Source organism: Panthera pardus, unplaced genomic scaffold, assembly GCF_024362965.1.
Source record: "Panthera pardus isolate Hobbes unplaced genomic scaffold, ASM2436296v1 HiC_scaffold_16, whole genome shotgun sequence".
In the NCBI taxonomy this organism is placed as follows: domain Eukaryota; kingdom Metazoa; phylum Chordata; class Mammalia; order Carnivora; family Felidae; genus Panthera; species Panthera pardus.
The window spans coordinates 124,150,401-124,164,436 of record NW_026526721.1 but is presented as its reverse complement, the minus strand read 5'-3'; the positions used below and the strand labels follow the sequence as shown (position 1 = coordinate 124,164,436).

The window sequence follows — 14,036 nt, the reverse complement described above, 5'->3', positions numbered from 1 at the left end:
CAGGCAAAACACTGCTGTTCAACTACGAGCAATGAAGTAGGCCGAGAGGGTGAGGACTCCAGGGCCTGGCTGTTTCTGCCCAACAGGGACTCCCTGCTCGGCAGCTCCCACTGGGCTGGTGGAGATGTCAGCCCCAAGCGGCAGTCTGGGCCCCCCCCACTCCCCGCCTGCTCCTGCCTCCTGCTCCCTCTGCTCTCACGGTGATGGGACCTGCATTGCTTTCGGAGGGCTCTCCCTGCCGATCCTGCTTCCTCCCACTTCAGCCCAGCAAAGCTCTGGCCCTCCTTACCCCACGTTGGCAACCACATCCCAATGGACCTCACCTGCCACAACACAGGTGCAGGTGCCTTCGCCCCCCTGTGCCCCTGCTGAAGCTCCAAAAATAATGATTGCAAGCAAGTTATAACCATTGTACTATATTTAAATGTTTCCATATGATAAATTAACACCTTTTACATAAAAAAAAAAATACAGTGGTTACATATATAACCTAATTTTAGAAATAATGTCAAAGATTAAATTTGTGGTCCTTTGGGCATGAGGCCCCAGCCAGGCGGCCCGCCCTCCCTCCCTCTCTCCCACCCATAAGCAAGCACAGCCAGACTTCAGCTCTGGGAGTCTCTCCAAGATCTCCCAAGCCTGCACTGGGTGGCCCTCACTATGCTCCCATGACACCCTAATCTCTGTCACTAGACTACTACCCAGTACTTCTGCCCCACTCACCTCTGCCAGCACCCCAGCAAGGTAGGGAGAGCCTGGAGGACCTGGCCCAGAGCAAGCACTCAGTAAATGACTTTGGATCAATCACTGAATGACTGACTGAGACATATGTGTCCCTAGAAGGACACCAAGTAAGGCTCCTCTCCACAGCATTCCCACAGATTGACAATACGTCACAAAGATCAAGTGGCTCCTTCAGTCTGGAGTGAACATGGAGGTGGGGGGAGGAAAGGGCTCATTATAACCCTTTCTCAAACCATAGGACTGGGAGCACCCAGCCAGGTGCCCCTGGAGCTCTGAAACAGGACCCCTCCTCACAGGCAAGAGAGGAGAAATTATATCCCCCTTCTGCTCTGTTTATCTCCAGAGAGACCTTCTCTTCCAGAGAAGACCTCTCAGTTACTGGTGAAGACAAGAGCGGCCTAGTAGCCTCTTGTGTTGGGGGGGGGGGGGAGGGGGGGAGGGCACCCTGAGCTGGCCCCAGCCAGGTTCTGGGGTGGGATCACCAGCCAGGGACCCTGGGTCGGCCAGGGCTCCAAGGGCTGGTGCCAAACTTCTCTGGCGGCTTTGAGCGAGACAGGGGCTTCAGTTCTTCTCTCTGGCCCAGGTCCTGGGGGAGATCTTCCAAGGAAGAGATCTCCAAGTCAGTCTCATCATCTGAAAGCTGCAGGGAAGTAAGGGGGGAGAAGAAAATGCATTCTGACAAGGGAGGATGAAAATGCTGGACAGACACAGGGACAAAATGCAGGTTTGGAAGAAGCAGTTGGGAGACATTCCTTCTCCTGCTTTTTCATGTTTCCCTGTCTGAAAACCTGCTTCAGAGACCTGGGGTCAGAGTGATTTCAAACGCTCCTGAAGTTCCACTGGCCAAACCAAGGCAAGCTCCTTGGAAAGGCTTACAGCAAACCAGGCTGCTCTTATCATCTAAACTTTGTCTAGATTTTTCAATCCCCCACATAGATGGAGCTGAACGCCCAGAGCCTTGACTTTCCTGAATGCAGCAGGGGCTAAAGTCCCTCCCCACCTGCCCTCAGATGGCTTCTGCGGGGCTGGTTAATACCCTGACCAAAGGAGCAGGAGGATAGCTCTTGGGGACCAGGAACCGTCAGCCTGGAAAGGGTCTGGGCTGCAGCCAATGCAAGAGCCCGGGGGTACCCCTGAGCCACAGTCACCCCTCAGAGCTCTCAGTGCCCCACCCCCTGGCACTGAGGGCTACCTGGGTTTTGATAGGAACATCCTGTGCATTTTCTCCCAGAACATAAAGCCAAGCAATCAGAACCACCCCGGGCCCAGGGCAGCAGGCTAAGCCTGCTGTTGGATATTGACCCTCTTTCCCCAGGGGAAAAGGGGCAAATTTATTTTAATCACCTGGACTAGATACTCACCAATGCACATGGGCTGCATAATAAACCAAGCACATTATGTAATAAGAACATGGTCTCCTAAGAAAGTGATTGCCCACTACTTCAGACCGTTAGGGCAATAGCTCTGGTCATACCAGGAGGCACCTTTTTGACTGAAAAAGGTGATACAGGAATGTGAAGTAGTGAGAGCTCTAAATGTTTCTGCCCCAGAAAGTAACTGGCACATGGGAGTTACTCCCTGACCGGAGGTAGTGAGGAGGGCGTCTGAACGGTAATGTTGGGGAGTCTGAGCATCTGAGCTCTAAGTCTGACAGCAGCTAGAGCCTCAGAGAGGCAAGGCCACCAAGGCATTCTTAGTGATGAGGAATGGCCTGGAATATTGAGAATGAAATATCTAAATATTCCCATTATATGTTGTCGCCCACTCCAATGCCTGCCCTTGAGGAGAAGTCTGCTCCGCACTCAGCCTGGTGTTGGGGGCCTCGGCTGAGTGAAGGAAGGGGGCGAAGCCCGTGGTGGGGTGAACCAGAGCCAGGAGAGCAGCTACTACCAGCAGCTGGGCACAGAGTCAGGTCCAGGCTGTGTCAGAGGCAGGAAATGGGAGCGTGAGTGACCAGGAGAAGTGACCTATACAAGCAGTTGCTTGTATAATGAACCAAAAGGCTTTTTAATGTCAACAGAGATACAAAAAAAAAAAAAAAGCATTTGAAAGTGGCCACCCCTCCACCTGGGCAGGGACAGAGGAGACAGTGAGGTCACCTGTGATGTCCCACTAGGGCCAAGGCTGACACTCACTAGACCCCACCTCAGGCCCCCAAACTCAGAGCTGGCTCTGTGGGAAATGGCAGGGCAACCTCCAAGAGTCCTGCACCCTACCTGGGGCTTCCTTCCTGGCACGGCAGCCTTCTGTGGGCTGGCGCTGGGCATTAAGAACAGATTGACCCCTCCAGCAGGCTTCTTCACTGGAGCCTCCAGCTGTTTCTCAAGGTTTTTGACCAGCGACTGCACCAGGGTTCCTGGAAGGCAACCAGAGGGAAAACTCCAGAGAATGAATGCCTCATCCTTGTAGGTCATGACCAGGCTCTGGAGTGGACAGAGGGAGTGTAGAGAAGGGTCAGGAGGAAGAAGAAAGGGTAACCACAAAGAAGAGGGGCGAAGATAGAGAGAAGGCCCAGGCCAATGGGTGCCAGAAAAAGAAGGCTTTGACCATCCTAAAAATATAACTGCACTTAACAACATGGCTGCAGACAGAGGCTTAGAAAGCTGTTCTTCTCTCCAAATGGGAGGCAGAGGCAGAACCTCTGCTCACTTGGTACATGAAAAGCAAGACTAACATGCAGACACAGCCTCCTTCAACATCTGCACTGAGATGAGAAGAAATATCATAAATATAAATCATCACAGAAGGACTGAGGGCCAGACAGGCTTTCTGCAAACTCCATGCAGGAAGGGGAGCTAAGCAAGGCACAAAGACTATCAACAGACTCCTGGTGACATGGTAAACCATGGCGGATGGCCAGAACTCAAGAATGGCCAGGAAGCAGGGAGCTAACCATGGCCTTGTAGGATTCAACCGTCTGAGGCTCTGAGCAGCCGTCTGGGGCTCCAACAGCCCTTGGTTCAATGACTCATTGGAGAAATGTTTGTTTTCTAAATTCTTTTATGTTTATTTATGTTTGAGAGAGAGAGAAAGAGATGGAACAAAAGCAGGGGAGGGGCAGAGAGAGAGAGACACACAAAACCCAAAGCAGACTCCAGGTTCTGAGCTGTCATCAGGACAGAGACCAATGCGGGGCTTGAATCCACGAGTGGTGAGATCATGACCTGAGCTGAAGCTGGACGCTTAACAGACTGAGCCACCCAGGCGCCCCTCAAGAAATGTTTGTTAAGGGCCACTATGTACGAGGCACTGTGTTCCTCACTTCTCATTGTCTTGTCTTGATACCTCATTTTATAGAAAAGAAACCAAAACCCCTCACACAAGCAGGTAACAAGTGACAGCACCCAAACTATCAGAGGACTCCTGACTCCCACTTCTAACACCTTTCCATCTTATTGCACCACCTGGTGGCCTTCGGTACTTCTCCAAAGATTTACTTCTGGTGGATTCTGAGGGACTGGCAGGCTTGGAATATGCTATGGACAAGATAAAGTTCTGCAGAATCCATTAAGAGCATGGAATTTACAGGTTGTTCAGATATGGGTTTATATTCCAAAGTTTCCACTTGATGACTTTGAAAAGACAAAACTCTTCATTTCCATGTTCTTTAAGCCTTGGCTAGAAAATGCACCTGAAGGGGTGCCTGGGTGGCTCAGTCGGTTAAACATCCGACTTTGGCTCAGGTCATGATCTCGTGGTTCACAAGTTCGAGCCCCACATCACGGTCTGTGCCGACAGCTCAGAACCTGGAGCCTGCTCCGGGATTCTGCGTCTCCCTCTCTCTGCCCCTCACCTGCTCACACTCTGTCTCTCTCTCTCTCTCCCAAAAATGAATAAACATTAAAAAAAAATTAAGAAAAAGAAAATTCAACTGAACCCAGAAGCTGCAGGCCTTTCCATTAACAGTTTTATAAGAAAATCTTAAAAGAGGGGTGCCTGGTGGCTCAGTCAGTTGAGCATCCGACTTTGGATCAGGTCATGATCTCACGATTCATGAGTTCAAACCCCACATTGGGCTCATTGCTGTCAATGCAATGACAGCATCCTCTGTCTCTCTCTCTCTCTCTCTCTCTCAAAAATAAATTTAAAAAACATAAAAAGAAAAAAATAAAAGAAAATCTTGAAAGAATGGGAGTTGACTTAGTTGTTTCAGAAGAAAAATGCTCAATTAGTTATTGTAGTACACTGTTAGATAGAAAGTGACAGGTTTAGGGACGCCTGGGTGGCTCAGTCAGTTAAAGCAATTGACTTCGGCTCAGGTCATGATCTCACGGTTCGTGAGTTCAAGCCCCATGTCGCGGGCTCTGTGCTGACAGCTCAGAGCCTGGAGACTGCTTCAGATTCTGTGTCTCCCTCTCTCTCTGTCCCTCTCCTGCTCACATTCTCTCTCTCTCTCTCTCTCTCTCTCTCTCAAAAATAAATAAATATTTTTTTAAAATCTTAAAGTGACGGGGTGCCTGGGTAGCTCAGTCGGTTGAGCGTCTGACTTTGGCTCAGGTCATGATCTTGCGGTCCATGGGTTCGAGCCCCACATCGGGCTCTGTGCTGACAGCTTGGAGCCTGGAGCCTGCTTCAGATTCTGTGTCTCCCTCTCTCTGCCCCTCCCCCACTCATGCTCTGTCTCGCTCTCTCTCTCTGTCAAAATAAATAAACATTAAAAAATATTTTAAAAAAAAATCTTAAAGTGACAAGTTTAATGTATATATTCATTCCAGTTAATCATAACATTTAACTCAAATTTCTATGATGTCTTTTCATCAAGTGAAATTGCTAAATCTCTTTGCTGAAAAGGACAAAGAACTTTCCTGTAAAAATGCCACTATGTCCCTAAGACCATTGGTGGCAATGAGTCAGCCTGCTGTGAAGGTTCACTGTGACCTTCTGAAGCTGTCACCCTCCATCTTAAGGTTAGCTGGAAAACCACACTTTTCATTACTCTTTTGTTACAAAAACTTTCTTTGTGTGAGACTGCATGTGTTACAACCAACTATATCTCTCAAAATGTTCATTGTAACCTTGGTTTGCCCTGGAGGCTACTTTTACTGCAGTGATAGTTGACTGGGTAACCGCAACCCCTTGATCTGGTACTAATGAACTCAAGAAGCATAAAAGACTGTGTGGATATTCTCAAAATTAGGAAAATGGCTAAAGGCAGTTCTTTCTGGGAAAAATTTATTTCTCAAGTAAAAAAAAAAAAATGCCACCAACACATTAACATCAAAAACATAATACAGAATCTGTTTTTCACGTTTTTAGTTCTGGGACCTTGAACAAGTAACATAAGGTGTCAGAGACTTAGTTTGGACATCAGTGACAATGTGTGTGGCACACGTCACCTCATGCGTGGTATGAAGGTGTTCCTCCTCTACCAGGTTGGGCAAGCAGAGCATGGACACCCTCTCAGCGCCCCCCACACTTTCTTACCTCTCCTATCCACTGGAGTAGCCAAGCAGAGGGACTGCAACATCCCCTGGGCCATCTTTCTTTTTCTGATATGCTCCCTGCACCTGTGACTGCATTTGGAGGCCAGCTGGACTGTCCCCACAGCGGCATACTTCAGCCCTCTCTGTGGTTTTGCTGACCCCCCCCCATATAGCCACAAGTACGGTGAGAATCTGGGTTGGGGATGCTGGAGGGGGTCCCCACATTGGCCTCAGGAGCCAATCAGGCTCTGAGAGGAAGCCTATGCCTTAGCATTTCTAGGCACTATCTCCAGTAATAGAACAACACTTTAATCTCCATTTGTCTGGCCACCATGTTCATTCTCTAACGGTAAGGATGTGGAGGACAAAAGGAGTGAGCTCCTCCAATCTCCAACAGTTAGGCAATTCAATGACAAAACAAGGGGCAAAATAAAACTCACTCAGATTCTATCCTTCTTCTACTCTTTCTGCGACCACAGGAAAATACCTGATGGGAGGGACAGTCACTCTCTCCAAGTCACAATGAGTTGCCAAATCAGAGAACCCAAAGAAAAAGAGTGTTTCCGGGACTAGAGAAATCTGGGCTGGAGAAGGGCTACCTCAGTGGTCCCAGATCACTCACCTGAGGAAGCCAGCCCACCTGAGCCTTTTTCAGGGGGCTGGGCACTCCCCTCCGACGTCTCTGTGTCAGACCAGTCCCAGTTGTCCTCTGGCCAGGGCCCCATCCTGGAAGGACCTCGTGGGGGCTGGAGAGATGTCTGCTGCACGGAATTTCCCTCTGAGTCCTCTTCAGAACTGAATGGGGGTGTACTGTCATGGACAAGAAGAAATGAGGGCTACGTGGGCCAGAAAAGCTTTGGAAGCCAAACCTCACCACTTGCAAGCATGTCTGATTTGCCCCAAGTCAGCCCTGCTCCTTCCTTGGGCCCAGATGATAGCCAGGAGTCACTCTGGAGCATAGCAGACACACCAGCAACTCTGTTAGAAGATGAGGACCCAGCCTTTCTGGCATGGCAACTAGGGCTTTTAAGGAAGAGATGGGGAAGGTAGGGGTGGGTTTGTCCTGGCCAGGAGCAAAGGACCCCAGTCTTTTCGTGAGGTCTCAGGATGGACCGCAACTGAGGCTTCTCCTATTCACATCTGTCTCTGCCCCTCACCTGTCTGCAGAAGCCTGTGAGAAGCCCAGATCAGGGCTGCCTGAGGCTGGGAGCCATTGCCAAGACCCAGGGGAAGTGCGGAGTCCGGGGCTCACCTCGGCCCGGGCCCTGAGGAAGCAGAGGTGCCGGAGGGTCCACGTGCTCTGGGGCGCGGAGTAGGGGTGGGCACGGGAGCCAGGCCAGGACCGTGGCTGCTGCGGCTCTGAAGAGTTGTCATGGGTGGCTCTGCTGGCTTAGATGGCAATGCCACATGCAGCGTCCTGGACTTTGGCTGGGCCTCTTTGATGGCCAGTGGGTTCTGCTGGCTTTTGACTAGAAACACAGATAGGAATAAGTTCCAAGGCATGAGCATCTGGGGCTTCAAGCCCGAAGAGGACGTAGAGACAGGCTCCAGCACACTAGAAATGGACAAATCAGTCTGTCGCAGCGTTCTATGATAACCAGCGCAAATATGACCACCACCCCCACCGCAGGAGTCCTGCTGCTGGCCAGACTCAGGGCTGGGACCAACAGTTCTAGCACAGACCGGGAGAGCAGCTGGTCTTCCAGGGTCATGCCATCATTCCACGAGTCCCACAGGAGTTGGCAGGTCTGAAGTGGGGCCCGTGGGGTACCTGGGTGGCTCAGTGAGTTGAGCATCCAACTTCAGTCAGGTCATGATCTAATGGTTCGTGGGTTCAAGCCCCACATCGGGCTCCGTGCTGGCAGCGCAGAGCCTCCTTGGGATTCTCACTCTCTCCTCTCTCTCTCTGCCCCTCCCCTGCTCTCGCACTCTCTTTCTCTGTCTCAAAACAAATAAAGAAACTTAACCAAAAAAATGAAGAGGGGCCCAGCTTGTCAGCAGCTTAACCCTCCCCGTGTAGTGCTAGGGGCTGACCTCGCCAAGAGCACACATCCTCTCTACCCACCCAGGCTGCAGCCGCTGGAGTGCAGACAACATTGCAGGGAGACCGTGCTGCCACCAGAGGTCGCAACAGGACCACATGGGCCACCCAGACCCACTAAATCCTCCCGGAACTCAGTCCTTTAAAGGCAAGCACTCAGGTTCCTCAGAAAATTAAAAATAGACCTACCCTATGACCCAGCAATAGCACTGCTAGGAATTTACCCAAGGGATACAGGAGTACTGATGCATAGGGGCACTTGTACACCAATGTTTATAGCAGCACTCTCAACAATAGCCAAATTATGGAAAGAGCCTAAATGTCCATCAACTGATGAATGGATAAAGAAATTGTGGTTTATATACACAATGGAATACTACGTGGCAATGAGAAAGAATGAAATATGGCCTTTTGTAGCAACATGGATGGAACTGGAGAGTGTGATGCTAAGTGAAATAAGCCATACAGAGAAAGACAGATACCATATGGTTTCACTCTTATGTAGATCCTAAGAAACTTAACAGAAACCCATGGGGGAAGGGAAGGGAAAAAAAAAAAAAAGAGGTTAGAGTGGGAGAGAGCCAAAGCATAAGAGACTCTTAAAAACTGAGAACAAACTGAGGGTTGATGGGGGGTGGGAGGGAGGGGAGGGTGAGCGATGGGTGTTGAGGAGGGCACCTTTTGGGATGAGCACTGGGTGTTGTATGGAAACCAATTTGACAATAAATTTCATATATTGAAAAAATAAATAAAAATAAATAAAAATAAAAAATAAAAATATAAAAAAAATAAACAAAAAATAAAAAAAATAAAGGCAAGCACTCAGACCCAGCCCCTCCCTTTTCCGAATTCCCCAGCGGGGTATCCAGGATCAGCAATTTTTTTTTTTTTTTTTTTTTTTTTTATGGAAAGCGAAGAGAAGGGCATCGCAGAGTGTCAGAGTACTTTCCCACAAAACTCTTACGTGTGTGGACTGTCACAGGTAAACTGTGTTTCTTACTGCAGTTCAAGATCAAAAACGCTGGAAATACACCGCTCTCAGAGAATGCATTTACACAGAAGTGGACCTTCTAAGAACAGACTGGAGAGAAGGGGAAAGCAGACAGACTCGCTGACGGAAAGTAACAAGAATAGCTACAGTTACTGCACACAGACACCAAGCTAAGCACTTTACCCACAGCACCCACCTGGCCCCAGATGCCTTAGGAGAGTGTCGTTTTCCCTACTTTACAGGGGCTGCAAGAGATCCAGGGACTCAGGGCCCACAGCTCCACGCAAGTCAGTGGTACCTGCAAACCCAGGTCATCAGCCACCCCAAATCCAGGGCTCTTGCCACTCACAGCCTTGCTACATCCCACAGCTCTGCCCCAAAACCAAAGAGGCACAATCTAAGTGGAGATCAGAGGTGAGCATTCATGCAGCACTCGTGGGACCTAGAAAACGAGCATGTGGGCATCCAGCTGGAAAGAGAGGTCTGCAAAATGCTGTGGAAACACAGTGCTCACAGTGCTCACAGTATGTCACCTCTGTGACATACCCTGGAGACGGCAGGGCCCCAGGACCAGGGAAGGGGAGATAGGCAAGGGGGTGGTTCTCACTCCGGTTTTCTGACCACAGGAGCAAGGGCTGGAGGAGAGGGGGTGCCTGGAGGAGCAAGATACCTTTCCTCTTCTGGAAGCCTGTCCTCAGAGGATGCTTTCCTTCTTCTGCCGTGCCTCCCAGTCCCCTCTCTCTGCCGCGCACCCACCACCCCTGTGCTTGGCCCCATCATCACCAAGTCTGGGCCGGTTTCCCAGCAGAGGATTTGTGCTTGGCACGGATCGGCCTTAGTAAATTCTACAATTATTGGTCCACGTACCAACTAAAATCATCTCTCACGTCCCCAGAGAATGTGGTCCACACTCTGGGAAATTCCTTAGGATGACGAGTTCAGGCTGGGTCTGCCTGGACACAAGGCGATAAGACAATCAATAGCCCCCTGGTATATACTCATGAGGAAAAGGAGCTGCAGCACCACACTGCACAAACAGCCTCAGACCCCCTGAAGCCCTCCCCTGGGCCCCTAATTTCAGCAGCTCGGTGGATCTGGAAATCCTCTAGAAACAGGGGGCTCTCGAACCTAGGAACACAAGTTCCCTTGCTTCCTCAGTTCCCCGAGGACAGAGACTGGAGGGCCACCACTCACACACTTGAATCCTCCCCAAGAACCTCCCCCCTCCCCCCCCCCCATCCCGGCCTTTCCTTGTCACAACCCCCAGGGGCGAAGCAGTGGCTGTGACCCAGCCCAGGGAACCAAGTCTGAGCTCTGAGGGTGTGTCAGCAGGCAGAGCTCACCCAGCCTCCCACAGCTCCCATGCAGACTTTGCATTTGATCCCTTTTGCCCCTGCCTGCAGCTCCAGTGCTCTCAGGCCTTGGGCCCTCTCCCAGCACTGACATCCCTGGCTTCAGAGCCAGAAACTGTGTGTGTTCTTCTCTGTTGGAGCAAAGTTCAACTTGCGGTCAAAGCAAGTAAACCCGCAAAGTAGGGGCAGCAAGCTCAGGGCTAACCACAGGCTCTAACGCCGGCTCTCCTCCATCTTCCCTGGGTGACCCTGGGGCCCACTCCTTGACCCTGTTTCCCCCAAAAGAGGACTTTTGGACTCAGTCACCTGCAAAGACGCGGCCATCTCACTCTTTCAAGCAATGCCCTGCTGGAGGCAGAAAGTACACCCTCCTCGTGTGCAAACAAGCCTGGACCCTGTCAGCCCCAGCCCCCAAGCAAGCCCTCTGACCAGCTCACCTGGAGCCCCGCTGTCCAACTGGGATGCCGGGGCCATGTGTCTCTGTCTCTGCTTCACTCTGCTGGTGGCTTCCTTGACAAGCTTTTCCCTCAGACTCAGAAATTCAGAAAACCTCCGTGCCTTCTGCTCCCGGTGGGCTCTCAGGAGGGACTCGAGGTGTCTGAGAGTTTGCAAGGGGATTCCCTTTGCATCCTAGAAGAGACAGAAGTTCCCCCTTTGGAGACAGAAGTTCCCCTACTCCTTCCCCTAAGCCTCTCGCACCTGCTGCTGGCCTGGGAGTCGCTGTGCTCAGCACCCAGTGCTTTCTGGAAGAGGATGGGGAGAGCGTCAGAGCAGGGTGGGCAGCGGTTGCACACGCTGCAGGAAGTGTAATGGTTTAGGGTCTGGGAGCTGCATCAAAACGTGCATGGCAAGATGATGCAATGGGGCTACGCACAACTCCATCGTCATCACAGCTTCTGGGGCTCAGGTGGGACATGCCCTTCTGCCACCCCACTCATCTGAGGACAGAGACCAGAGCTTGCTCCTTTTGTACCTCATTTGTACCTCATAACCATCATTATGTCAGACAGGTTGTCCTCTGTGCCTAACAATGTGTGAAAAATGAACTGCAGGGACGCCTGGTGGCTCAGTCGGTTAAGCATCTGACTTCGGCTCAGGTCAGGATCTCATGGTTCGTGGGTTCAAGCCCTGCATCAGGCTCTGTGCTGATAGGTCAGAGCCCAGAGCCTGCTTCAGATTCTGTGTCTCCCTCTCTGTCTGCCCCTCCCCCACTCATTCTCTCTCTCTCTCTCTCTCTCTCTCTCTCTCTCTCTCTCTTAAAAATGAATAAACATTTTTCTTCCAAGACCTACTGGAAGTTGCTTGGGCTTTTGACACCCACCCAGAGCCCATAAGGATTCATTCAAGGTTAGAAAGAAATGTTTTAGGGGGCACCTGGGTGGCTCAGTCAGTTAAGAATCTGACTTCGGCTCAGGTCAGGATCTCACAGTTCGTGAGTTCGAGCGCCACATTGGGCTCTGTGCTGACAGCTCAGAACCTAGAGCCTGCTTTGGATTCCATGTCTTTCTCTCTCTTTCCCCTGCTTGCACTCTCTCTCTCTCTATCTCTCTCTCTCAAAAATAAACATTTAAAAAAAGTTTAAAAAAAGAAATAAATGGGTTTTTAAAATTTTTTTTTAAATGTTTGTTTACTTTTGAGACAGAGGGAGACAGAGTGCAAGCAGGGGAGGGGCAGAAAGAGAAGGAGACACAGAATCTGAAACAGGCTCCAGGCTCTGAGCTGTCAGCCCAGAGTCCAACGCGGGGCTCGAACCCATGAACCGTGAGATCATGACCTGAGCCGAAGTCGGGTGCTTAACCGACTGAGCCACCCAGGCACCCCAGAAAGAAATGTTTTAATCAAATCTGATCATAGGGCCAAAGTTAGATGGAACAGTAGTTGAAAACAGTCAAAGGTTAGTGTTTTTATTTAATAAAATATGTCATTGATGCCTTTAATGATAAAATGCATGCTCTGGTTAAACACGGGCATGAGGGTCCCAGACATAGCTTTCACCACAGCCACTTGCTGAGTGCCGTGGCCACGTGTGCCACTGATGATGGACACTTCACCCAAGGGACCCTTTCAGAGGGCAGACTGAACCAATTAAATTCCCTCTGTAAGAAATAGACACAGATGAGCGGAGAGCACAGAAAGGTCAGGATGCAGGGCGACACCCCAAGAAACCACTGGAAACAGAGAAGAGAGACCACATTGCTGCCGTGCGGTGAGGGGAAGCTGTGTGGGCTCATGTTCCTGGGTATGAAAGGCACCCCAGTTGGAACAAATAAGAAGAATAAGCCTACACTGTAAAGAGCAATCAAGCATCTGTCAGGTTAAGAACATCATGTGTCTAAATGATAGACAGCAGCCCTCACATCAGTAGCCCGGGAGCTTACTCTCTTTATCCCCATGCTTTCCAGCTTCTCTTCCAAGGTGTCCTCCAGGATTGGCCTGAACTGCATCAGCAGGGTGGGGTTTCGCCTCAGCGCTGCCAGCACCTTCTGCTGTCCGTCTCCGGAGTCCTCTAACTCTGCAGCGCAAGACAATGACCAAGGTGAGAGGAGGTGAGACAGGCACACGGGTCAGGCTACGCATCAGATGCCATTCCAAATCCTGCCTCCACACACCTGCCGGCTCTGTGACTCTGGGCAAGTCGCTGACCCATCGGTGGACCATTTAGATCGCATGTTAGTGCCTGTGTGTAACATGCCCGGCACACACAAGGGGCTTCAGAAATACTTATTTCCTTGTCCCTACTTCTCCTCCCCCCCAGCTTCAGTAGCCAGATACAGTGAAGTAGACACAAACTAAACAATGAAGAGGACAAATCTGTGTCCTGCATTAGACACCAGGGAAGGAAACTAAGACCTCACCTTCCTCGGAAGAGTCCTCCTCTGTGTCCGTAGCCTTCAGGCCCTTGTGGATCCCTGAGAAGAGCAGGAACAGTTAGTGTGGCCTCAATGCCCTGGACCCCATCCCTGACCCAGAGGAAAGCATGGGACACGTGAGTGTCGGCAAGAAGGGGTAAGCCCTCCAGTTGTTTCTTTACCCGGGATGGAGCCATGGTCACAAACACTGACACCGGGAGCCAGAAAGACCAGAGTTCACACGGTCCAGCCCTGCCCAACCAGCTGTGCACAACACAGGGAGTCCCAGAACCTCGCCAAGCCTCAGTCTCCTCATCTAGAAAATGAGGATGATAATTCCCAGCCCACATTAAATTGTGGGGACAGTGTAATGAGATCATGAATCCAAAGTGCTCAGCGAAGCCCTTGGGAAGGTTGGGGCTGCAGGGACAGTGCTTCTCTGAACTGCTTGCAAAGCTGGGAAAGAAACGTCTGACCTAGAGGCAGGGATGGGAAGAGATGTGTGGATTTTCAAGAAAAGGCAGAAGGGAGGCTAAAGAGCTAGGACAGAAGAAGTGGGATGGAGCAGGAAGGGCCAGGTTTCATAAGGGGCTGACCAGGGCCGTCCAGGCAGGGGCAGTGCCCTGCCGGTTACTG

The 14,036-nt window shown here is 50.8% G+C and overlaps 1 protein-coding gene across 6 annotated transcripts in view; it reads right to left on the bottom strand.

Moving 5' to 3' along the window:
* Window positions 1-398: 398 nt before the first annotated feature.
* DZIP1L (DAZ interacting zinc finger protein 1 like) overlaps window positions 399-14,036 on the bottom strand; it is a 43,500-nt gene continuing 29,862 nt past the window's right edge. For all 6 annotated transcript variants that reach the window (XM_053903783.1, XM_053903785.1, XM_053903787.1 and 3 more), the window contains 7 exons: window positions 13,407-13,460; window positions 12,930-13,063; window positions 10,989-11,181; window positions 7,420-7,636; window positions 6,790-6,977; window positions 2,961-3,100; window positions 399-1,384 (listed from right to left, as the gene is read on the bottom strand). In XM_053903783.1, coding sequence (XP_053759758.1) covers window positions 1,223-1,384; window positions 2,961-3,100; window positions 6,790-6,977; window positions 7,420-7,636; window positions 10,989-11,181; window positions 12,930-13,063; window positions 13,407-13,460 — 1,088 coding nt within the window. In that variant the 3' untranslated portion in view covers window positions 399-1,222. The remainder of the gene's footprint in view (window positions 1,385-2,960; window positions 3,101-6,789; window positions 6,978-7,419; window positions 7,637-10,988; window positions 11,182-12,929; window positions 13,064-13,406; window positions 13,461-14,036) is intronic.